The sequence below is a fragment of the Ambystoma mexicanum genome, chromosome 5q (genome assembly GCF_040938575.1).
Source record: "Ambystoma mexicanum isolate Mex_15411 chromosome 5q, UKY_AmexF1_1, whole genome shotgun sequence".
In the NCBI taxonomy this organism is placed as follows: Eukaryota; Metazoa; Chordata; class Amphibia; order Caudata; family Ambystomatidae; genus Ambystoma; species Ambystoma mexicanum.
Genome location: NC_090933.1, coordinates 1,317,655,563 through 1,317,682,338, shown reverse-complemented (window position 1 = coordinate 1,317,682,338; position 26,776 = coordinate 1,317,655,563). Strand labels below are relative to the sequence as shown.

Genomic DNA, 26,776 nt, shown 5'->3' with positions numbered 1-26,776 from the left:
TTGCACACCACTTCAATGATTGGAGCACACCTGCACATTGTAGGGGTTTGGCTTGCCTAGACAGGACAGCAACATTATTATTTACCTTGCAGTAGTAATATGTAGAATCTCTGCCACATACATAAGAGGGTCCCGCTAATGAAAAATAAAGGCTGTTGGTAAAATAATTCTTAGATTTACACTTCACCAGATCAACTTATAAGTAATCCTTCTAAAGACAGCCATGTGAGGCACCATGCACTTTAAAACTTTGTCTAGCCCCTGAAGAAAATCACATCAACCAGATTTGGGATTGAAACATGTTGAGCAGTGTCATAGGAATTGCAATATGATACACCAATAATGGAGAAGAATACCACAGTTCCTTTTTATATATTGTTGATAATGTTTCTCTGTGATTATGTACTGTGCTTTCTTAGGAATCCGAAGAACTAAACAAAAACAGAAAAAAAAACGAATGGGAGAAGGGAATTGGAAAAATAACCTAATTCCAAAAATGTGATCAAAGGGAGCAGGGGTTGCAGGGGTGTTCCCGCTCTCTTTGATCGACATTCCTGGTCTTTGTGGGTTCTGGGGTGTCCCCTGCTTCCACAAAAAGGAAAACGGGGGAAGGCAAACTTAAAAACAAAAGGAAAGGACCCTGCGACACAGTCTCCCTTCCATGTGCGTGAAGGGAATTGGCGTTGCACAGGGATTGCGGAGGCAATGGCACACTTTGCCGTTTACCGCCAGAAGGTACGTAAGGCAGTGGAGAGGAGCGGGTGGTCTGAAATGTCCATGGGAAACAAAACCAAAAATTATTTCCGAAAAAAATTGCTTTAGTTTTTTTCTCCCTCATTCATTTTGGATTCTATCATTTCACAGTGATCTGCTTTCTTAGAATGGTGCTAGGTTTCACACTGAGAGGTGAATTGTCTTGTGATTGTTACATTAATGTGATTTATCATTTGGTAAATGAGATGGACATGTTATGTTTTGCCATTTGATGGATTTATATATTTACATATTTGTTGCATTTATTTTAGCAATGTATAGTTTGTTTTAGCAATTTCCAAGTGTCTGAAGGTCTATTTGTTTTCCTAATACACCACTAGAGGTAAGGGTTACTAAAGAGTGCTCTCTGAATACTCTGGTCACATTTATAAAGTAATGGCTGTTGGATATATTATTCATGTTTGGGCGAAAACACATTAGCCCAAATGTAATGGAGTCATCAGTGATTACATAATAGACTGGTCAAACATGTGTCTGATTGGTGACAAGCTGCTGAGCTAGTGTTAAACCCCTGCCTTTATCATTTGTATATGGAAATAGGGAGCTTCCATGTAATAATGTGATCATTTCTGAATAATTAAAATGGTAGAACATATATACATGTTCCTGATGATTAAACTATCCATTTAAAATGTTTTTTTTCACCCAGGCTGTGTTTTTTTCCTAATATTTTGGATGCTAAAATGTTCTAAATAAAAATGAATCCCACTATTCATGCAGTATGTATCCTCTGTCCCATTTAAATGTTCCCATTAGAGCATCACTACTCTGCCACCTATTAGGGCGCCTTTCCCCAATAGATGGCACTTCAAAGTCGTATAAGTTACTACGTGAGGATTCACATCACTGTTACTGAGTAGACTCTTCTTGTTACATGTGATGCCTGCGATTGTGAACGTGTTGAAATTAATAATATGCATCTCCTTTTATGTTAATAGGTGACTGATGCCCAAGAAATGCAACAGTGATTGTTCCATTCTCTGGACTATCGCAGTGAAAAGCTTCATTGTTAGAATATGCAATTTCCAAGCATCTTAGAAGTGTGCACATTTGGGGTCCAGTTGCCTTTTCAGAGTATTCAGGAACTGGGATTGAAAGGCCAGTTGGATACATGATGGCTGCCGTCCATGCAACCCCTTTGTGGTAACATCCAGTAACCAAGCATGTTCATTCTGTCAATCCTGGGGGAGAGGGATATCTAGCATGAACATGACAATGTGTTATGTGCAGTAAGAAAAGTATTTCTCATTTGTGCTCTGAATTTGGAAAAGGTTCAGTGAAAAGGGTCCTCTCATTAAACTGGCAGGAAACTTTACACACCCACAGAATGTGGGAACAATTGCCATCTCATGAACATATTTATTGCCCACTTGAGGACATAGGTGAAAACCCTTATCAGTGCACTGAATTTAAGAACAGCCTCCATTTGCATGGTACACTTATGTGCCACCAACAAATTCATACAGATGAGAAACCTCATGAATGCACTGAATGTGGAAAATGGTTTGCTGAGAAGGCAGATCTTATTAGCCACCAGAGAACACATACAGGTGTGAAACCTTATGAGTGCATTGAATGTGGGAAAGGTTTTGCTCGGAAACAGTACCTTATTAACCACCAGAGTAGACATACAGGTGAGACACCACATGAGTGCACTGAATGTGGTAAAGGGTTTGCTGCAAAGGGTGAGCTTACTATCCACCAGAGAACACATACAGGTGAGAAACCTTATGAGTGCACTGAATGTGGGAAAGGGTTTGCTCAGAAGGAACATCTTATTCGCCACCAGACAACACATACAGGCATGAAATTACATGTCTGCAGTGAATGTGGAAAAGGATTTGCTACAAAGGGAGAGCTTACTATTCACCAGAGAACACATACAGGTGAGAAACCTTATGAGTGCACTGAATGTGGGAAAGGGTTTGCTCAAAAGGGAGATCTTATTAGCCACCACAGAATACATACAGGTGAGAAACCTCATGAGTGCCCTGCATGTGGGAAACGGTTTGCTCAAAAGGGAGAGCTTATTAGCCACCAGAGAACACATACAGGTGAGAAACCTTATGAGTGCACTGAATGTGGAAAAGGTTTTACTCATAAGGGACATCTTATTAGCCACCAGAGAACACATACAGGTGAGAAACCTTATGAGTGCACTGAATGTGGAAAAGGTTTTGCTCGGAAACAACTCCTTATTAACCACCGGAGAATCCATACAGGTGAAAAACCTTATGAGTGCATTCAATGTGGGAAAGGGTTTACTAAGAAGATGCATTTTATTAGACACCAGAGTAGACATACAGATGAGAAACCTCATGAGTGCACTGAATGTGGGAAACGGTTTGCTGCAAAGGGAGAGCTTACGATCCACCAGAGTAGACATACAGGAGAGAAACCTTATGAGTGCACTGAATGTGGAAAAGGTTTTGCTTGGAAACAACTCCTTATTACCCACCATAGAACACATACAGGTGTGAAACCTTATGAGTGCACTGAATGTGGGAAAGGTTTTGCTCGGAAACAACTCCTTATTACCCACCATAGAACACATACAGGTGAGAATGCTTATGAATGCATTGAATGTGGGAAAGGGTTTGCTCAGAAGGGACCTTTTATTCGCCACCAGAGAGCACATACAGGTGAAAAATTACATGTCTGCAGTGAATGTGGAAAAGGATTTGCTACAAAGGGAGTGCTTACTATCCACCAGAGAACACATACAGGTGAGAAACCTTATGAGTGCACTGAATGTGAGAAAGGGTTTGCTCAAAAGGGAGATCTTACTATCCACCAGAGAACACATACAGGTGAGAAACCATATGAGTGTACTGAATGTGGTGAAGGTTTTGCTCGGAAACAATACCTTATTAACCACCAGAGAAGACATACAGGTGATAAACCTTATCGGTGCACTGAATGTGGAAAATGCTATAGTCAGAACAGTCTCCTTATTACGCATCAGACAAAACATGCATGCCTGGGTCCATTTCAGCGTAGTGAATGTGGCGAATACTTCAGTACACAGGATGTTCTTATCTGCCATGAGAGAGGACATGTAGGTGGTGAAATCTCTTCTGCAATTGAAGGTGCTTCAGAGAGACGGAGGTGCTTCTACAATGCTACTGAGTTTGGCATGGCTGTTGACTAACACTGAGAAGAACCTCTATCTTGGAGATCCTCTTAACATGAAAATGCTGTCATTCTGTGGACAGAATTTGAGATTTTCTCCCTAACCTGTATAACATTGGAAGTTCCTCCTTTCCTCTGTGATGTACAGAAGCAATCTGAGGGGTACCTCCTCTTCAGAATGATTTATCAGTCCTTAGTAAGTCGCTTAATTATCAGCTCTTCGCACAATGCTAACCTATCAGTTCTTAGCTAGATGCTTCGAAGCCGCTTGGTGAAATATCTATGTAGGTCCTAAGTCAAAGACTCTGCCTCACACTTGCTTTTGTCTTGGCCGAAGCAGCCTGCTGCTTATTCCCTTAACACAGAAAATAAAATGAAATTGACTTTACAGCCTATGGGAGGTATGCATTTGAGGTTCACGCACTGCCCTGCTCAAAACTACATGTATAAACATGTTTGCATGCATGCATGTATGAATAAGCTGTTTTTAAATTGCTAAGCCTGTTGCTATAATAAATGGTTACACATCAAAGCTTGAAAACAACAGGGAAAGCTTAGAAAGCTAGAGTGCACGGTACAACCGTGATCGTCCTTTTAACCGTTAACAAGGAAAACGTATGGTAGCACAACAACAACGTTTTTTCTAGGCAGGCAGGTATTCAAGGAGCATCATGAGTATGCTAACAAGTGGATCGATTGGAGTGCTCACACTCAAACACAAAAAAAAGGGGGCCACCCGTCTCGGCGTACCTAGCCCTAAGGAAGAACACCCTAGCCCTGGCGGGGTGCCTATCCCTGGGTAGCGCGTGGTGTATCGCCTGTCCCTCAACCTTCTATACTGGTGGTAGTGTCTGTTGGCAGGCACAGATCGTCCAAAAAGAAAAAGAATAAAAAATGGTGTTCTCCAGAAGGTTGAGCAATATTCAACAAAGATGTGGATTAGATCTTAGGGCTGCTCTGTCTGGAGTGTGGGTACAACCTGCGGGGCAGGTCAACTGTTTGTAAACCTTCCAAAGTGTATAACTTTAATGGTGCCCGTGGGTCACTGAGGTTGGGATGGAAAAACAGTTCAACTGGAGAAACCACTGGTGGGTAGAGCAGTAAAACACAGCCGACGGGCTGGAGGACTAAAAATTGGCTCTTATAAAAATGTTTAGCTCACTCAATGGTGATGAGTGTGCTACAGCAAGTATTATTTAGAAAAAAGTCTCTCTGTTGGTATAAGAGAGATCAGAGGTGGGTCATGAGAGCCCTCATGACCGAAAGGGGTCGACCGGTTTCAATGGCGTAGGGGATTCGAGCCATCTTCATCAGGACCGTGATTGTACATGCAAACTGGGTTGCCAGGGTTCAGAGAAAAGCTGAACGTGATCGGGAAATTGCTGGTGTCTCCTGTAGGGAGGCAAAAGAAGAGGGGGGAGGGTAGAGAGGGAAAAGCGATCAGGGCATGTAAAGGACACTGGCAACTAACTATTCAGTGCAAGCGTAGGGGTGGAGCTCTTAATGCATTTGGGTGAGCATGTGGAGCAGGAACTGTGAAGGTCACTTATTACAGGAGAGGTGAGGGTGCTTGGGCCGGAGAGAGGAGGGGGAGTGCGTGACTGGGTCACGGGGGGAAGGACTGGTGGGCGGAACAAAGGGGAAAGGGGTGAATGCACCATGCACACTAATGGTGGACGGAGTGCCAAGGGGGCAAAAAATGTGTGAGCCCCTATGTGGTAAAACACCCAGGCAGGTGCAGTATTTTGTGTGCCAATGTGAAGATCTTGAAAACCCTTACCTCGGGGCCAGCGTCCAAAGTAGGAGGCAGGAGGCGATAGGAGATCAAGGGTAGTTCAAAGCACCACAATTTGATGCAAAAAAAGCGGCAATCCAAACCACAGGTCACGCGTACCTGTTAAGAACACAAGTGATGATAAATTAGGCTCCAAACAAACATGGCAGAAGCTATGTGGAGACAAATCTGTGGGGCCTGGGTGTGGGCCGTACCTGCAAGGGGGCTGCTGCTCGCCTCTGGGTGGTCCGTGTGCTGTATCTAGCTGTACAGCTCCGGACTGGCGATACTGGCAAAGTAAGGCCCATCGCCTATAAAAAGAGCACAGAAACGCGGTCAAACGGGCTCGCATAAGCGACGTAATGACGCAGCTGGCTCCATAGGAACGCCTCGGGCGTGTGGAGGCAGCGGAAATGAGAGCCCGAGTGCCTCTCAAAAACACAGGAGAGCGCGCTCAGGCTACCAATGGTCTGGCAAATTGCAGGACTCAATTGGTGCTGATGCGATACACCATGCGCTACCCAGGGATAGGCACCCCGCCAGGGCTAGGGTGTTCTTCCTTAGGGCTAGGTACGCCGAGACGGGTGGCCTCCTTTTTTTCGTGTTTGAGTGTGAGCACTCCAATCGATCCACTTGTTAGCATACTCATGATGCTCCTTGAATACCTGCCTACACATCAAAGCTCCCATCTTGCTGTGTAGCTACTTTTTCAAAACAAGGCTATTATAGGCCTCTAGCAGCATAAAGCATGTTACGTATACTCTCTGCTGCTTTACAAAACTACTATAATATATACTGTCCTTCAAGGCATCACCTTTTACTAAGCCTTGTCAAGATAACGTTGTTATACTATTATGAGGGGAGTTCTGACATGAAATGGCATCTCATGTGTTGCTCCTATCCCGCAGGGCAGACTGGGTGAAGTCCCATGACAGGCGGCACTGTTCTATGAATTATTTGCCGAGACACTGGCTACCACTTATGAGTAATCCTGTGTGTATGTGGTGCCAGAGAACATATACAGATGTGAAACTGCATTAGCACAGTAAATGCAGGAAGCTTTTCGTATTCTCTTGGACCCCTTGGTTGCCTGTGACAAAATTGACCATTAGATCCTACTTAGTCTAAGAGATGCCTGCATCGGGCCCTCAGCCTTTGACCATTATTTCTTCCTGCATCAGGGACTCAGCCATTGACCATTAGATCCTACTTAGTCTAAGAGATGCCTGCATCAGGGACTCGGCCATTGACCATTATATCCTCCTTGGTCCAAGATATGGCTGCATCGGGCCCTCAGCCTTTGACCATTATTTCTTCCTTGGTCTAAGAGATTCCTGCATCAGGGACTCAGCCATTGCCCATTAGACCCTACTTAGTCGAGGAGATGCCTGCCTCAGGGACTCTACCTTCTCCTTTTTGCAATCCTTCCAGGCTGATCGAACATAAGCAGGTATGATGCCTCATTTGTTTGTTTGTTTGTTTGTTTATTTATTTGTATGGCGCACCTTACCCAGGGGCAACAGGGCACAGGCAAAAAGATAATTCAAAGCTTACAATGTTACAGAAATATACAGTTGAAGTAAAATAAAAATATTCAAGGATTACAGGAATAAGAAATATACAAATCTTCATACATAAAAAATCAATATCTATACAGGAGAGAAATATACAGATGTGTACAGGGCTGTTAGAGGCGAGGGCAAGGCCGCAAACAAAGGGTATCAATATCTATACATAGGTATAGAAAGTGCAACTAAATACAGGGCTTATTGGAGTTCAGGTGACTGATGAGGTGCCTTCTAAAGTGCAAATATGGTTGATCAGCTCTTAGGTTGTGTGGCAAAGAGTTCCAAAGTGTGGCAGCTTTCACTGGGAAACTGTTGCCACCAATGGTGGAGAGTTTGAATCTGGGAATTATCAGACAGTTGGAATTGATAGTTCTTGTTTGTCTGATGGAAGACTTTCTCTTTACCTTGTCAATCAGATAACTAGGGGCGGCATTGTTGAGGGCTTTATGGGTTAGGGAGGCCAACTTTAGTTTGATTTTGTTGTCTGTGGAGAGCCATTTGTGTTGGCGTCTGGTGGTGGAGATATGATCTCTCTTATTAATGCCGAGGGCAGCCCTCAAGGCATTATTTTGTAGGATTTGTAGCCTGTGGATAATGGCTTTGTTAGCACCGCTATAAAGGGCATTACAATAATCGAGCCTAGATAGTATGAGTGCTCTTGCCAGGATCATACAGCTGTCATTGGATAGGAATGGTCTGCCTGCTCTTATTAATTTGCAAGTATACGCAGTGGTAGATGCTAGTGAGTTGACCTGTTTAGTGAATGACATAGTGGCATCCAGATAAAAGCCGAGGGTTTTTACTTCCCTGGATACTTTGATAAAATTACCATCTATGTTAAATTTGGCATATTCAAGGCCTAGTTTGTTGATATTAGCAGGGGTACCCAAGATGATGAGCTCTGTCTTGTCATCATTCAGGCATAGACCATGAGATGCCATCCATGCCTGAATGATGAGATATACCCTATTCACCAACTCTCTGTCCTTACTGTGATCCCCTGAAAGTGGGAGGAGAATCTGAGTGTCATCTGCATAGTTAGTGTAGGTGACACCCAGATGGTCCAGATCGTCGAACAGGGGTTTGGTGAAGATGTTGTATAGTGTGGGGGAGACGCATGAGCCCTGCGGGACTCCGCAGGTAATAGGAGAGGGGTCTGCTGCTGCTGAAGGGGAGAAGACTCTCATTGTTCTCTCACTCAGAAAGGATTCAATCCATCTGATAGCTTCTGGGGAGAAATGAGCAGCTGAATCAAGGTGTCTGAAGAGGACCTTGTGGTCGACGAGGTCGAATGCCGCGGAGAGGTCGAGTAGGAGGAGGAGTGCTGTTTTACCCTTGTCCCTCAGATCATCAATTTGGGTTTTCAGATCAATGAGGGCTGTTTCCGTGCCGTGTAATGGGCGGAAACCTGATTGTCTTGAGCCTAGTAATTTGTGTAGTTCTAGGTATTTTTGAATCTGGACATAGGCCACTTTGTCCAAGATTTTCAGTAGGAAGGGTACCGTGGTGATGGGTCGGTAGTTGGTGGGGATGAGAGGATCAAGCGTCTGCTTTTTGAGGAGGGGGAGCACCCAGGATTGTTTTAAGTTGGAAGGGATACTGCCTGATGAAAAAGAGGCGTTTATGAGTTTGGAGATAAAGGGCGACAGGTCTCTGGCTGCGTCCTTGATTATGTGTGCAGGGCAGATGTCGCCTTTACAGTTTGAGGGTTTAAGAGAAAGAATGATTTTCTCAACCTCCAGGGTGGTGGTTTTAGAGAAGGTGAATGAGTTGGTGTGTGTACTTGGTAAGGCATTGGGCGGAGATGTGGGAGAGTTAGTGAGGTTTAAGGAGTCTTTTTTTAGTTGAATTTTGTTTTGTAGGGTGTTTATTTTATTTGCTAGTGCCTGTTGGATGTCTGTGCACCAAGTCTGGTCCTTGGTGCAGGTGTCGGGTGTGGCAATAGTTGACTCAAGTTCCTTCAGTATGGAGAAGAGCTCCTTCATACTTGAGTTGGAGTTGGCAATGCGGTTGTTATAGGAATTCCGTTTAGCTAAGCAGATTTCAGCTTTGTAATGACGAGAAATTGTGTCAAGGATGGCTTTCTTTTCACTGGAGGGGCATAGTTTCCAATCAGCTTCACATTTTCGCTTTTTTAGGCGGAGGGCTTTGAGTTCAGGTGTGTACCATTTATTTAAATGGGTTTTTGGCTTGCTGGTGCGAAGTTTGAGTGGGGCAATTTTGTCCATGGTAGTTAACATGATTTTATTATATTCGTGAACTAGTGTGTTGGGATCTAGATTGTCTGGCAATGCGTTTAGGGTTGGAAGGATGGCTGGGATGATTTTTTCTACTGAAATATATTTCTTTCTTGTGAGGCAGGGTGGTGCCAGTGACACGGTTGTGGTAGGTGGTCTAGAGGTCAGTAGGTTAAATGAGACCAGCGAGTGGTCAGTCCAAGGTAGTGGTGTGGTGGAGGAGATGACCGCTGAGCAGTTAGCATCCGCAACCCACTCTAGGGTTCTTCCCTTCAGGTGGGTGGGTAGGTTAACTTTTTGTGAGAGTCCGAGTGATGAGATCGTATTGGCTATGGTAGGGGCATGTATGTCTGCTGGGTCGTTAAATCCTAGGTTAAGGTCACCTAGTAGCAGTAGTTGTGAGGTGGTTTTCGCATTGTTGGAAATTAGGTTATGCAAATCTTCCTCGAAGGTCCCGAGTGGACCTGGTGGTCTGTAGATCAGGTGGATAGTGAGGGATTGGGTGTTGTTTATAGGGAGTTTGGCAGTGAGGGATTCGCACGATTGCAGAGTTTGGGTCGGGGCTAGTCTGAGAGCTAAACTTTCTTTGGATATGATGGCGATGCCACCGCCCCGGTTGCCCACCCGGTCCTGCCTGGATATGGTATAGCCATCTGGGATGGCCAACATTAGAGACGGGCCTGCTGCATTGTGGAGCCAGGTTTCAGTTAGAGCAATAAAATCTAGTTTATCTTTAATAATTAGGTCTGCTATATCAAGGGCATGTGCGACCAATGATCTAGTATTTAGGAGAGCTCCTTTGTAGGAGTGTACATCCGTTTTTACCGAGATGTTTGTATGAGCGATAGATTTGGACTTGGTTGTGGGGATGGCAGGGCCTTTGGTGGAGCTTTTGGCTTCGCATTTGGAGTCAGACAGGAGTCTTCGGGGCGGCTCATATAGTTTAGAGAGTCTAGCGCAAAGTTTGTTGTTTCTTTCGGTGGTAGGGCAGGGGTGGGAGGCAAGGGTTATAGGTCCTGACTTGCGATGATACCTTGGGCAGGAAGGGTCAGAATAGTAACTAGTTATGTAGGAATCGTTGGTGAGACTGGTGCCTGGCTGGGAGGGGGGGGACTCCTGAGTCGGTATCCTGAATGGGAATATCTGGGGATGCGGGCGTGGCCATCGCACAGTAGATGAGTAATATGATATCAGAATCCCTGATTAACAGGATGTGGTGTGTCCTAGGGTTCGGCCTTACCCCCCTCTCCTTAACATTTGTTATTCTGCATCTGGCCTGGCTAATTTACTCCTACTCATTCTCATTCTGATTCTAGAGTTACAACCCTCTGATCCTCTTACACTTACAGAGGCATCACTAACTTTCAGAGCTGTCTGATAACTGTGAACTGGTGAATGGTTTCTCACTGACTAAAGATGAGCTCTTCCAAAACTGTATATTGGTAGTTAGGTTTGCTCCAGACACTTGACATGCTTCCCTGTCTTTCCTCTGGGCTTGGTGCTCATGCCATTTACCTGGGTGTCAACATTGACTGAGCTCTTGCTTGCCTCTCAGACGCCCCAGTTTGCTAGTAGTTTATTTCCACATTAAAGGCATACTCTATGGACCTTACCCGAGTTTTCGTCCATTAAATGCACGCGAAAACAAGCACCTGTGAGCCGCCATTTTCTGATAATCCTATCATTTCCCCCATCGCCCTGGCAGACCTGCTTTTGTGGCACTAAATCAATTCCCCCGCCCCTGAGCCTGACATCAGCAGACTCGTACCGCCCATTTCCCAACGCCAAAGCTCGTCTCGTGTCAACATTCGCTGCGCTTCAGCTAATGACGTGTCGCCATGGAAATGGCAGGACGCCTCTCTCCTCAATAAGTATAAACAGACCGTTTCACAACACACAGCAGCCGATTTTCGATTCCATTGCTCTCTCTGTGTTACTTTGAGTATTCTGTGACTCGTTTCAGTGCTCAGCTACCTTCGTCGCTTGTAGCCTGTGTAAACACCTGTACCATATCGGTAAATTATTTTACTCTGTTTACCACACAATGGCTACAATAATGCCCTACATGTACGAGCCCGAGTATACCCAGGAGGAACTACTGGAAAGGGAAGCACGTGAAAACGATGGGGATTCGGACGGCAGTTGGGAGGACGATTCAACAGATGAAGAGCCTGGGCCTAGTCGCATGGACGGCGTCTCCACCTGGTGCACATGCAATCGGTGCGAGCTAATGCCAACCGAGGACGAGAACTGCTGCTGCCGAGAAAACTCGGGATGCCTGGCCTACATTACGGAAGGCGAGCCACGACCGCAATGCATCACCGAGCTGCCAGACTTCAGGGCAGCCTGCCTCACACGGGCTGTGTTGAGAATCTTGATGGTGCTTATGCACGAACTTCGAGCAACTGTTCGTCCTCGTAATCCGAGTAACGAGTAAGTATACTCTGCATGTCATGCCACTCCTATTTCATGTTCTTCTACTATATCCAAAATTACATCTACATATCATTGTAACGCATGTACGTTGTTCAATAGTGTGCATTGTCTAGATAGCATTTGTCCATGTAAAATGCCATTAGTTACAAGAATTGTCATTGACAACAAAAGTTTATTAAACTTATCTGGGTCATTTAAAAACAGTTTGTTTCATTCCTTTTCACAGGTGGTACAGGCTGGTGGCCTATCGTTCCTATACATGGTGGCTTCACGGGAGGCTTGGACACCGCGTTCGAAGAGTGATACCCGCCTGTGCCGTTCGTGCCATTAGAGACACGTTCCCGAGTGACAGCGGTCAGTACAGGGGATTTTCTCTCGCTGTGCTGCAACCTGACCTGTATAACCTTTAAAGTCTTCTAATTTTTTTTTTCATGAAAATAAGATACAAAATAAAACACCACATTTATTTTAACAACGTTTGTCTCGATTTTTTAAATGAATCACATATATCTATACTATCAATTACCATTGGATTATACAGGCCTACGGGTCTTGGCCACTATAATACACTGGTTGAAGTGTGGGTCTGTGCTCACAAGAATCTACGTTATGTGGCATTTGTTATTGATAAGCAACGATATACTATCATTCATATAAAGGCGATATACTGTATATTCATATAAAGGCGGTTCGCGCCGGTGGATGCTCGCTGGCATGGGGGGGGGATGTCCGGGGCGCGAAAGGCCAAGGTGCCAAAGTACATGTACACTTCAAAAGGTGTCCCACGCCAAGGGGCCATCGTTCACATGGCCTCCTCAGACCCCGTGTCTCCAGCCAGGCCTCCCCTTGAAGCGGGCCGCCCCCCTGCAATCCACATAAGTGTGTCTCCATTCAGCAGTCTTCCTGTGCCTTATCTGCACGCCTCAGGCCCATCCATCCCACCCCCCTGTATCAAAGGCGGTTCGTGCCGGTGGATGCTTGCTGGCATGGGGGGCTGTCCGGGACGCAAACGGCCAAGGTGCCAAAGCACATGTACACTTCAAAAGGTGTCCCACACCAAGGGGCCATTGTTCACATGGCCTCCTCAGACCCCGTGTCTCCAGCCAGGCCTCCCCTTGAAGCAGGCAGCCCCCCTGCAATCCACATAAGTGTGTCTCCATTCAGCAGTCTTCCTGTGCCTTATCTGCACGCCCCAGGCCCATCCATCCCACCCCCCTCTATCAAAGGCGGTTCGCACCCGGGGATGAGCGCTGGCATGGGGGGCTGTGACAGGCGCAAACGGCCAAGGTGCCAAACTACATGTACACTTCAAAAGGTGTCCCACGCCAAGGGGCCATCGGTCACATGGCCTCCTCAGACCCCGTGTCTCCAGCTAGGCCTCCCCTTGAAGCAGGCCGCCCCCCTGCAATCCACATAAGTGTGTCTCCATTCAGCAGTCTTCCTGTGCCTTATCTGCACGCCCCAGGCCCATCCATCCCACCCCCCTCTATCAAAGGCGGTTCGCACCCGGGGATGAGCGCTGGCATGGGGGGCTGTGACAGGCGCAAACGGCCAAGGTGTCAAACTACATGTACACTTCAAAAGGTGTCCCACGCCAAGGGGCCATCGGTCACATGGCCTCCTCAGACCCCGTGTCTCCAGCCAGGCCTCCCCTTGAAGCAGGCCGCCCCCCTAAGACCACGACATACATACGTCATTCAACACACCCCTGTTCCAAATACTTTATAAACCACTTGATATGTCTCATGAGAATATCTTTGTGCTTTGCAAGTCAACTCCTGAACGTGTTACCTGGCAACCACCGAGATCTACGCTAATCTGGTCGTCGTCGTGCTATCCGTGAACTTCTGTGACTGCTTAGAGCAAACCCATCAGTGTGCTACCTGTGGCCATCCACCTATTCTCCTGTAACATACTGCTCTACTTGCTGAGTCCAACTGTTTATTGGTCAATGTAAGGCCATGTATCCTAGTCATATTTCGCAGATTTTTAAATTTCTATCTATTTGCGAGTAGAGTACACAATAGTGCTATGTTCATTGGTCTCATTGCTATTGACTAGAGTTTCCATTGCTATGCTATCAATAGATCTATTTATTTTCATCTGTGTTTATTGTCATCGAATTGCATCCTTCGGGGGTCCAGTCTATAATGTAAGCATGTTTCCTTCTCGTGCAATACATAACAACCAAGGGATGAGTCACATGTTCAGATTTTAGTCACATCATTTATACATTTCTGCAATTTATGCAAATACTAAGCTGCACATAATGAACTGGTAGAGTTCCTGCGACCAAAACAAACCTTGCATTGATCAATGTATGATTCATTTACTTTTGTATCAAATCTTTATTCTTGAAGATTGTATAATAATGTCGATATTTACTTTTCAGATTTATCAACAATGCCTGCCTGTTCGATTAGCGGTTGCCCTTCGAAGACCCATGCGAAATCTGAAGGAACTACAATGCATGTATTCCCGAAAACTGTTGATCGAATAAGAGAATGGGTCAGACATTGCGGATTTCCACTGGATGAGCTGGAAAGTAGAGTCCAACAAGTCTTACAGGACAAGAGGGGCGATCGATACCGCATCTGCAGCCGGCACTTTTCCTTGGACATGTACACAACTTCTTGGGTAACAAAGAAGAATAAACGGCAAACTACACGGAAATTGCTCAAAAACGCTATTCCCACTCTATTTGTCCACATTCCGCCACCAGTGAGTCAAGTGTCCGGATTTAGCTTTAGGCCTTGCGGTAGTGTGTAGTCGAATGGACTAATAGATATTGTAGGTGTTCTATCCCTTGTAATAATTTCGATATTGATATGAGTGTATAGTTTTTTGAATAATGACATTTATCAATATATTCTTTTTCGATTTCATAACCCACAAACGCAATGTATATATATGGGAACAGGGAACTGTGCTGTATTGAGCATTTTTCAAGTATTCTGTCGGCTTACGTGGCTATTTTTTATATTGGCATTTCATTAATAATCATTGATTGACCTTTACAATTTCTTGACTATCCTTTGAATCTGAAGCAAGAACATTCTACATCCTTGACGTGGTCGCAGTTATCAACCACTTCTAGCGCGTATCAGGTAATCTTACTAGGCTAATCCGCTACATACTTGTGTTATGCATGTCAAGTAATAGTTTTATTCTATCGTGTAATTATTTTACCGAATGTTTGGTTACTGCTTTCCAATTAATATACACCTTAGTTATCGTCCACTGGTGTTTGTTTTCAGTTATAATTAGTGTTATCCATACTAATGCAAGTACTGTCTTTCAGGGAGATGCTGAAGCGTCAGCCACATCTACAACGTTTCTAGATGTTCTTCACCAGCAGGAGGTATGGATACTGACAGCTCCATCGAGCGTCATCTTCAGAGCCGGAATTCCTGTCGTTTGATTGTTCTACACAATGTTTCATTCGTGGTTAGCCGTTGATATGTACCTGTGCTGTCGACCCCAGGTGTGTGTTATGTTTCCAATATTGAAAACCATACTAATGCAAGTGCTGTGTTTCAGGGAGACGACGGAGCTTCCACCACAATCACAACATCTCATTTAGATGATGCAGATGTAAAGGAATCGTTGAAATAAGTAGATGAAATGTGTTCATATTTGGATTTTCCTTGATTCTTTTGGACAATGCATCTTTCGCGGTTATCTCTTTATATGTACCTGTGCGTTCGACCACAAGTGTGTGTTATGTTTCCAATATTGATAACCATACTAATGCAAGTGCTGTGTTTCAGGGAGACGACAGAGCTTCCACCACAATCAGAACATCTCATTTAGATGATGCAGATGTAAAGGAATCGTTGAAATAAGTCGATGAAATGTGATCATATTTGGATTTTCCTTGATTCTTTTGGACAATGCATCTTTCGCGGTTATCTCTTTATATGTACCTGTGCGTTCGACCCCAAGTGTGTGTTATGTTTCCAATATTGAAAAGCATACTAATGCAAGTACTGTGTTTCAGGGAGATGCGGATGCCTCCTCTCCAATACAACCATTCATGGCAGTCCATGCAGAGCCAGAGGTATGGATACTGACAGTTCCATCGAAATAGATCATCACTGGTCGAATACTTGTCGTTTGATTGTTGCACACAATGTTTAAATCGTGTTTGGCTATTGAGATGTACCTGTGTGTCCTCACGTGTTTTATGCGAACAATATTTTGATACATAGTAATAAAAGTACTATGTTTCAGGGAGACGATGGAGCCTCATTCCTTGCTGTCTATGCGGATACAGAAAATATAGTCCTTGCAGCGCAAGCGGAAGGGAGGACAAGCGGAAACGAATCGGAGCTACAGCGTGCAGATGTTGAAGGTCGAGTCAAAAAAGTTGCAAAGAAAAAAAAACAAAAAAAGGTTAGTTACAAACAGTTCATAACTTTAAAACAATTGTTGTGGTGGGGACTATTTTATGTTTTTTTCTATTCAATTCTACTACACTCCATCTTGTGTTTAAACTGAACATCCCTTTTCCAATCTCTCCTCCAGTTACCCATCGGCGTGAGAACTATACACACACAGACAGTGAAGCGAATGAGAGATGTGGCTTGCCAGACCATGTACACTATGGAGGAACTATTAATTGAGGCGAGGCGTGTTCAGGCTCGAGATGCTTATGTCCAATGGCCAGAACATGAATTAGCTCTGTTTGGAGACTACAGCAAAGTTGCATTGGACCATGGCTACTGTGCGACCGGACCACCACAAGAAGATGTTATTGAATGTTTTGGAGATAGCTCGGAAGTAGTTGCAGATCAATTTACACAATCTACACCAGCCAAAAAATTGCCACCAAAAAACATGTCGACATTGTTGTGTTCTCCCATCAATGTTGAATTAGCAGATGTTGAAATGAGAGAGAATGAACCAGCCGCAGCATCCATAGACGCAACAATACTTGATAGCAGCGATATTACTTTCCAATGTGTTGACATCTCCACAACGTCAAAGGCCGAAACAACGTTGACGCAGGATGACAGTCTAATGAAAGAGAGCAAATACATTGTATTCGACAGTTGCTTGATGGAAATTATAAGTATGCTGAAATGTGTGCATTCCGTTGAAAGTATGTGGGAAGCCATTCATTAATGTGACTCGTAAAATGAAAGGCAGTAACCTTAAAATAAATGCCGCCTGTAGATTAAATCATAGGTTCTCATGGTTTGCACAACCAATGCTGGGGAAACTGCCAGCAGGCAATTTACTGTGTGCAGCGGCTTTACTTTTTAGTGGCTCAAGTTTTAGAAAGTTAGAGGCTTTCTTTCAGTTTGTGGGACTCGAATTCATTTCAAGTGCGCTGTACTACACATACCAACATGATTATCTGTTTCCGGCCATTAGTGATGCTTGGAGAATTGAACAATTTTCTCTAGCAAGTACATTCGAAGGCAAACGATTCAGGCTAGCCGGCGATGGACAGTGCGATAGCCCTGGATTTTCTGCCAAGTACTGCACCTACCACTTTCAGGACATGGATAGTAAGAAAATTGTGAGTTCCGAGGTCGTGCAGGTAACACAATGTACATCCTCAGTGGCCATGGAGAAACTAGGATTTATAAAATCAGTGGAAGATCTACAATCGAGGGGGATGCACATCGACCTCATAGCCACGGATAGACACGTTTCAATTGCCAAGACAATGAGAGAGCAGTTCCCACATATTAAACATCAATTTGACATATGGCATCTTGCTAAATCAATCAATAAGAAAATCTCGGCTGCAGGAAAAAAAAAAGGTTTTGAAAGTATTTTGCTGTGGTCACATTCTATCACCAACCATCTTTGGTGGAGCTCAAAAACTTGCGAGGGGTCAGTGGAAATACTACTTGAAAAATGGCGGTCACTGATGCACCACTGTACCAATGTTCACCGCTGGACAGCAAATGAACATTTCCACCAATGTGAACATGGCCGTTTGTCCCCAGAGGAGGCACGGAAGAAGAAGTGGTTGATTCCATCATCACCGACACACAAAGCCATTGAGAAGATTGTTTTCGACAAAACTCTATCAAGAGATTTGAGAGGACTGACAGAATTCTGTCACACAGGAGATTTGGAGGTGTTCCACAATATGTGCCTAAAGTACAGGCCAAAGCGCTTGCATTTTAGCTTTCGGGGCATGAAACATCGCACCCTACTAGCGGTCTTGGCCCATAACAGCAATGTCGGACGAGAACAATCTAGGACTAGGGGCAAAGTAAGGATGCCTCGCTACACCAAGGTGTTTTCAAAACGAAGTAAGCAATGGGTAATCAAACCAGTCTATGATGAAATGCAGTTCGACTTTGTGAAAGGCCTTATTGTTGCTGTGTTAGAGAAGCACAGATATGGAATTTTGGACGTTTCTGTACAGAGCAGTGATCCATTGCCACCAAACATTGCGACTGTGCCATGCCCACCCGAAGCACAGCTGATTGTGAAGTACAAATCGCGGTTTAAATAATTGCAATAGGATTGTATTTTTGTAAATAAATGTAATTGTACAGTGTACCTGTAAACCTAAGCTGGGTGTCATCTTTGAATTCTCTCTATTCACCTCACATATGTGTATGTATATATTTTTCTCATGTCTCATCTCATGTAAATGTAAATGCTGCGCACTGTTAACGGAGGGGAGGCTTGCGTATTGCAAAAAATAAAACAAACAATAAATCTCACTTTTAACTCAACTCCTGTGGTACTTTATACTTTCCCTGACCTTCCGCAAAAAACTAAATGGGCCTCATTACGACCCTGGCGGTAATCGCCCGTCATTACCGCCATGGCGTAATGAGCGTTTACGCCGTGGGACGATGGCGTAAAGAGCGCCACATCACGACCCATCGCGCACGAGCATTACGCCATGGCGGTAATGCAATTAACGCCATGGCGGAAAAGGCCCCTACCGTCATCGCTAAGCGAGCAAGGTGCCCTTCCGCCAGCGTAAGTAGCGGCCACCGTAATTTACGGCCACCGTAATTTACGGCCACCGTAATTTACGGCGGCCGTAAAAGGCCAAACCGGAAATAGCGTCATCGCGCCGGAACGGGAAGCAGCCCGTCGGCCATCTTTAAAAACACAATCCATCGCCATCCTACCAAACAACACCAGACCCAACCCTGACACCTGTCCCAACCAAACACCCACCCACCCAAGTACCCGAAAATGCCAAAATCTGTGAAAAAGGCATGTGACCGCCAGCGCCAGGAGCGATTCAGCCGGGAGGAACTCTGCATGCTAGCGGAGACCCTGCAGGACAACGCAGGTGTTGTATTCTCCCCTGAAATGACCAGGACAGCAATCGGGAAGAAGAAGGCCATCTGGGCCCTGGTGGCTGAGCGCGTCAGCGCGGTGGGGACCGTACCCCGCACCCCACAGCAGTGCCGGAAGCGCTGGGATGACCTGCGCATACGGGTCAGAGCCGTCATCTCGGCAAACCGCAACCTTGCCCAGGGAACCGGTGGAGGGTCGGAATCCCCCCTGAAACTCCAACCGTGGGAGGAGATCTGTGCTACCACCATCGGCATGGAATCCATCGAAGGCGTTGGAGGGATGGAAAGGGGAGCCCCGACATCAGGCGATGAAGGTAGGTGCCTCATACAAGACATGCCATAGTCACAGCAGTCCAATCATGTGTAGCACAAGGTTGCCCTAGAGTGTAAATGCAACACAAATCAATACTGCCCATAGCCACATGCGAGCACCACCCTGCATACACTGCTGGCACCCGCATACCTGCATCCACATACCACACCAAAAGGAGACAACCTGCATGGCACTGCCTGAAATCTGCCTCATCCACTGGCCAAAATAATGTCAAGCATTGTCATTCAGAAGTCCGTAGACCCATCAATAACGCCCTCCCACCTTTGCTCCACCACAGGCACAGAATCACACCCAGAGGACCAGGACACCCCTGCGCCGAAGAGAGCGAAGTCCAACGACAACCTCCCTGCACCCTCAACCTCAGCTGCAGTGAGGCAGACCCCACGACAAGCAGGTCCCACTGCAGGCATACCGGAGGTCCCACCGGCAAGCACCCCTGTTGGCAGCAGGCCAGCAGCAGCTGCTCCACCTCCACCGACATTGCCTGCCACAGAAGGCAGGGGGTCAGCGGCCAGCAGCAACATCGGGGAGACAGCTGCAACAGCTGCATGTTCTGACTCGGACATGGAGCAGGAGGTCAGAAGCCCCACTGACCAACTACATTCCCCCTGTTTCTCAGACGCCAGCCCCCATGAGGGCGACACACAGGGGCACACTGAGGCAGAGGAGTGGCCTTCCACCCCATGCCCTGTCCACACTCCACAGGAGGGGACCAGCCCCTCCATCACTCCACCTGCACTGGCCATGGGCCAGCACGGCCAGCCGTCCCTCGAGGACATCACTCAGCAGCAGCATCAACTGTCCGCAATGCTGGATGAGCATGCCGCGGAATGTGTGGGGGCTAGGTTCAGCATTGAACAGGCCACGGAGACACTAAGGGCGGAAGTGGCGCAGAGCACTGCCACCCTGAGGGATGCCATGCAGGCCATGTCCAGGGACATCTGTGCCGAACTTGCGGGCTTGCGTCGTGCGGTCACTGACCTCACCCACACACGACAGGAGCTGCATGCACATGGGCAGCCAGGCACATCCTCCACTGCCAGTTCTGCGCAGAGCAGCCCCGTGCGCCGTTCTGGACGCAACCTGCGCTCCACAGCCAGGGGTGCCCCGGGTGCCGGGAGAGGGGGCTTGTGACGGCCTGTGGACACAGCCACAGGCATCTGTTGACAGCTACATGGGGTGTGCAGGGGGGAGGTGGGAGGGGGTGTGTTGGGGTGTGCAGGGGGGAGGTGGGAGGGGGTGTGTTGGGGTGTGCAGGGGGGAGGTGGGAGGGGGTGTGACACGACAGTTCATAGTTTCAATACACTTTTTTCTTTCAAAAAAAGAAATGTGTGGACATTTTCATTGCGTATGTGTGCTTTATTGGTGTACAGTCCACAGTGTGCATGTCCCAGAGACACACAGTGCCCCAAGTGCAGTCTCCATGCGATAAACACCAGCCGTGTGTGCTAGAAGCAGTGGTCGATGATACTTTGGCGCATGGCACGCCCCTCCTGTGCATCGCCTCCTCCATGTGGTGGCGCCCCATCTGCACCCTCCTCATCCTCATCGTCAGGTGGTTGCAGTTCTGCGTCAGGGGGCAGGGGCACATTCCGTCTGACGCACATATTGTGCAGCATGACACATGCCATGACGATCTTTGCCACCTTCTCATGGCCATACAGGAGTGCCCCACCAGACCTGCTGAGGCTTCGGAACCGTGCCTTCAGGAGGCCGAATGTCTGCTCTATGACCACACGAGTACGTGTATGTGCACGGTTGAAGTCCTCCTCGTGCTGGTTCTGCGGGTTCCGGACTGGCGTGAGGAGCCACCTCTTCAGGGGATAGGCTGCATCACCTGTATGTAGGCGAGAATGTATGTGTCAGTCATGTTGTCTGATCAGGAACATGATGTTCCACCATGGCTGGCATGGAACTGTTACCTTGGCTCACTTCTACATGCACTAATTGATTCACACTATGCAACCAGTATATGCTCATTGCTGCCATGGCCTGTTTTGCATGCCATCACCCTATGCATGCAGAGGGGTTTTGTGCATTGTGAGTGCCCTTCCTCTGTATCCGTTCTCTGTGTTACTCACAGCCAGGTGGAGTATGCATCTTCCCCCCCCCCTTTCTGCCAGGTGGAGTATGCATCTTCCCCCCCCTTTCTGCCAGGTGGAGTATGCATCTTCCCCCCCCTTTCTGCCAGGTGGAGTATGCACTGGTACGTCATTCCCATGCCCACTTCCATGACATTGCACTCACCGAGTAGCCAGGATCTTGGGCCTGCATGTCGCTCCATGTAGCGTGGTATTGTGGAGTTCCTCAGGACCATTGAATCATGGGTTGATCTGGGGAATCGGGCACAACAATGTGTGATGATCTTGTTGGAGTCACAGACCATTTGCACGTTGATAGAGTGGAACTGTTTCCGGTTGCGGTACGGTACCTCCATGGCACGTGGAACCACCAATTCCACATGGGTGCAGTCGATGGCACCAATGCAACCGGGTATGCTGGCTAGTGCATGTATACCCACTTTGGTGTTTGCAATCTCCTGGGCAGTCCGTGGTAATGAGATGTGGTCGTCTGTGTGCTTGAGGAGGGCATCGAGCACTTGGATGAGTGTTCGTGAGAATAATGGTTGTGAAATGCCATGCAGGTGCCCCACTGTGTGCTGGTAGGTGCCTGTGGCAAGGAAGTGGAGTACAGCCACTACCTTCAGTAGGGGGGGGATGGCGGTTGGACTTTCTATCATGCTGACGATGTCGTCGTGTGTCATGTCTACGATGGCGGTGATGGTGTCCCGGTCCAAACGGTACAGGGTGTGGATCTGCTCAGCAGTGAGGTTGTTTGGATTGGCTCTGATGCGTGGGATTGGGGGCTGCCTGCGTGGTGGCACTGGCTGTGCTGGTGGGGCTTGCTGGGCCTGCCTTGCCCTCCTTCTCCTCCTGCGTCTCCTCTGTGCTGCCTGTTGTTGTTGTTGTTGCTGTTGTAGTAGCACATGCATTGCTATCGGGTCCTCCAGCCCCAACATTGCTAGTCGTATTGCCATCATTGTGGAGTGTGACTGGGTGTGGGTAGGGGTGGGGTGTGCTCTTTTTGTACTCCCCTGAGTCTGTATTGCCTTCACCTGTGCTGTTTCTGTGCACCTGTGGCAGCTGCATTCACTTGAATTGGCCCTTTACGGTTGGTTCGCGATGGCGTTATTTGCACCATGGCGGTAAGGTACTTAGCGGCCTCGGTGATGGCGTTAGGTGCATGTCCGCTTGGGTCGGCATTTGCGTACCTTTCCGCCATGGCGCTAAGTACGGTGTGGGCGGTCGTGGGCGGTCGCGTGCGCGCACCCTTAGCGCAGTTAGCGGCAGCGTTAACTACGATGCCGCTATTGGCATCGTAGTTTACGGTCAGGAGCCAGGGTCGTAATGAGGCCCAATGTCTCAATTTGGGCTGCAAAGCTCGCAGACAACGGGGAAAAAATTGGGGCACTTAGAACGCGCCAGCCAAGCAGGCCGTGGCATTTGGGAGAGAAGCCAGTTCGCATTTGCACATTGAGGCGCACTACATAGACGGGTTCAAAACTTCAAGTTCTCATAGATGCCTATACTACGTGATGTTGCAAATAAAGAATGTGAAGGACAGTGCACAGATGAGGCCCACAAGTCGCACTGGAAGTATAAGGGTCTATTGTTTTTTGACCTTGAGACAGGGACCATGCACAAAGAACTACATTTGAAGGGAGTGCGCAATAATGTAAGAGACGATAAGGCAGAAAATTCAGAAACTAGACCGAGTTTCAGTTTTGGGTCAGTATACGAAAAATCATTGTCAAGAGCACGGTCCGTTTTACAGACTGCATTACGAAGAGACACAATGGAAATTTCAAATATAATGTAAGTAAATCTTTACACGCTTTTATACTAGAATGAAGATTTAATGAATGGATGCATGAATAAATGAATGAATGAAGACTGTAAAAGATATTAAAACTATTCGTAGTGGGCACATCGGCATGCAGGACACTGGTGTCACCGATCTCGCTCCTTGGCCCAGCCACTTTTCCCTGCACCACGGGACTGTCTCTGTACCCTTCAGCCCCTTGTCCCGGCATTTACCTTGCACTTGCCAACAGCTGGCCCAATTATTTAAATTGTATTCAACTAACCATGTATAGCCCTTCCCCATGCGCGATCAGAAAGACACCTGGCCCAGTAGGATCGTTGTCTGTCTGCCCTTGTTCCCCACCTGCCTCGTCACGCCTAGAAACACTTGAGTATACGCGCGTTACAAATGCCATATCATATATCATATCATTCCTCATGCATGTAGAGTGTCGTTTATCATTGTGTGTTTCCCTCGATTTATCTCGTTACTTTTCGCATTTATGTTAGAGAACAACATACTCCATTGAACTACTCTTGCAAGCAAATAGTTTCTGATCGGCCGTAACAAATGAAATGAGTAATATTAATGAAGTTCGGCTAGCGAGACTAATTATCTTTTATTTGTTTTCTTAACAGGTATTTGATCCCTTTCTGCAACTGCCAACTGTTTGAGACACCGGCGGACGGATTCTTCAGCAGACACCTGCAGCTTCGTGTCAACAACTGGAGCACGATCACCATATTATGGGACGATCGCCAAGGGCCCACATGCCCTTACGCTGTACTAGTGGCTAGAAGTAACATAACACATTTTAGGCTGGACTAGTGCCTAGTTGATGGAACAGCCTTGCGGTTCACCGTGCTTACAAAGTGATTCTTTTTACGAAAATGAACACCCTGTGTGCCATAATGGAACAGCGCGTGACTCAAGATGAAACGGAACAGTTATTGCGGATACAGATAAAAGAAAATAAATGGCTTTCGGAGTTCATATGGCAATTGCTGAATATTCTCTAAACATTTAATGTCAAATAAATGTACTTTACCAAATGTACCGTGTTGCTGTTTCATTTTAAAGTACAGTTTCATATTCCGAATTGTGGCGCGCTGTGTTGTGAGTTGATCTGTGTTGGTTTCCGGGTTCTGTGTGGAGTCGCGCAGAAGACGACTGGGCGCGTTTGCCTACGCAGCACAGAAACGTCACAGAGAGAGGCGGGGAATATGAATGTTTTGATAATGTCAGGCTCAGGGGTGGGGGAATTGATTTAGTGCCGCAAAAGCAGGTCTGCCAGGGCGATCGGGGAAAAGATAGGATTATCAGAAAATGGCGGCTCACAGGTGCTTGTTTTCGCGTCCGTTTAATGGACGAAAACTCGGGTAAGGTCCATAGGAAAGTTTTCTAAAATCGACCCACTTAGCCTTAAAAAAACATGGCCAACCCATAGGGACAATAACATTTTTTACTAGAGTATGCCTTTAAGTTGTAGAATAACCTTCCTTTTCTTAACGTTTATACTCTGATGTCAGTTGCTATAACCCTAATTATTTCCAGACTTGCCTCTGGCAATGCCATTTATTTTCTGTGCTGCCTGGTGTATGTGACTAACTTCTCATGGCACAATTGAGAAATGTGGCCATATTCTGTTACAATCCACACTCGCTCCCTGTGATCTCTCACATTGGGTTTAAGGTGCTTTGTATGGCTCACTGTGCCTTTTATGGTAAGTGTCCCCACTTTCTGCACTGGATCCTTCCATCTGTGTCCTCCCTGTACCTTTAATTCCATTCCTCTAGATGAGTATGTGGTATACCTTTTCTGGGGGGGGAGATTTGCTCCCTTTATCTGGAACACCCTCTGTCTAAGACTGCCTGCCCCAACGTTCCCACGACGAAGAGACTTTGGGTGAGCCTCCCCTTCATTATCAAAATAAGGGGGTTTGCAAAGGTCCAGCACAGCGCGAGCGCGCCACATCATACAAAATACTCCCACAACGGCAATAGAGACATTAGAAAAGAGGACCCAAAGGCGTGCCGAAACGTGGTGGCCATGTTGTAAAAAACATTACTGTGAGTGGTTTGCCTTGGCAACTAAGTGATGGAGCACGGAGGAACGTCGAAAGCAGATGGATTGGTTGATTGGCATAACGTGCACACAAACAACAAAGTAAATCACAATACATGTAATTGAGTGAACTCTAGATACTGCATGGACAGTTCATAACACCGGAAAACATGTTTTAAAGAGGTTTTGGAAATTGGAACCAACATCTTCATTTTACATTTAATACATATATATATATATATATAAAAAAAAACAATAAGAAAAGTAAAGAGGCAAGTAAAAGCAAAAGCATACAGATTTCATTCACAGAGTAAGACTGTTTGCCTGCCATCATGCAGCATGTTACAGCACCTATGCAGTTCCTTCCGCTTCCTGGGAATCCCACATGCCCATGGGAACAGTGGATTGATGGATTCCAGGTACTTAAGGGCAGTTGGTGGGAGCACATATAATGACGACCTCAAGGAAGCCACTTTGCTAAACTGCCTTGGAGCAGAGGCTTTAAGGATTTTCAGTGCGCTCCCTGACCTGTATGGTGCTTTAGGAGGTTCAGGTGACAACAATTGTAAATTTGAGTGTGTACTAGGAAAGTTAGCCAAACATTTTGGTAACAAAACCAATGTAGTGCTAGAAAGGTACGAGTTTCTTTCAAGACGGCAGTTAAAGGGTGAATCAATAGACACCTACATTGCAGCTCTGAGGGGCCTCCTGTCCACTTGTAATTTCACCGTTGTTGATGTGGAGTATTTAAGAGATCAATTGGTGCTGAACGTGGCTGATTCACGTGTACAACAGAGAGTGTGGCAAGCTAAAGACCCATTGCTAGAGTAAGCGTTAGAGATCATCAGAACTATGGAGCTGGCCGATCGTTGTATGAAGGAAAGATTTGACAAAAGTGAAGACAAAGAAATTAAGATGGTCCAAGAGGAAGGGAGATAGGATGCTGACGAATCTTTGGTGGCAAGGCTGTTAACAGCGATTGGAGTGATCATGAACAAAGCTTAGGAGTCTATGCTCAGATAAAAGATGAGATATCTGTGGACTCGACACACATTTATAGAGGAGATTGTATCATTCCTCCCACGAAGCTGAGGGAAAAGATATTCACATTGGCCCATGAGGGACATTTGGGCAGAAGTTTAACCAAGAGAAGGGTGAGGAGTAATTACTGGTGTCTAGGAATGTGGAGGGATATGGAGGAAAGTGTCAGGAACTGTACTGCATATGCAGCAAGTGATAAAGTAAAAACTGTGAGGAAAACACCTTTACAGCCAGTGGAGATTCCCAGTAGAGTGTGGTGAAAG

At 46.4% G+C, this 26,776-nt stretch overlaps 2 protein-coding genes across 2 annotated transcripts in view; both read left to right on the top strand.

Annotated features, from left to right (window-relative positions):
• Positions 1–4,294, top strand: part of LOC138498473 (zinc finger protein 268-like) — a 77,219-nt gene extending 72,925 nt beyond the window's left edge. Inside the window, exon 5 of the mRNA XM_069622221.1 lies at positions 1,713–4,294. Coding sequence (XP_069478322.1) covers positions 1,997–3,925 — 1,929 coding nt within the window. The 5' untranslated portion in view covers positions 1,713–1,996 and the 3' untranslated portion in view covers positions 3,926–4,294. The remainder of the gene's footprint in view (positions 1–1,712) is intronic.
• Positions 1–26,776, top strand: part of LOC138498495 (zinc finger protein 850-like) — a gene marked incomplete in the record, with an annotated part of 1,369,857 nt that overhangs the window by 790,331 nt on the left and 552,750 nt on the right.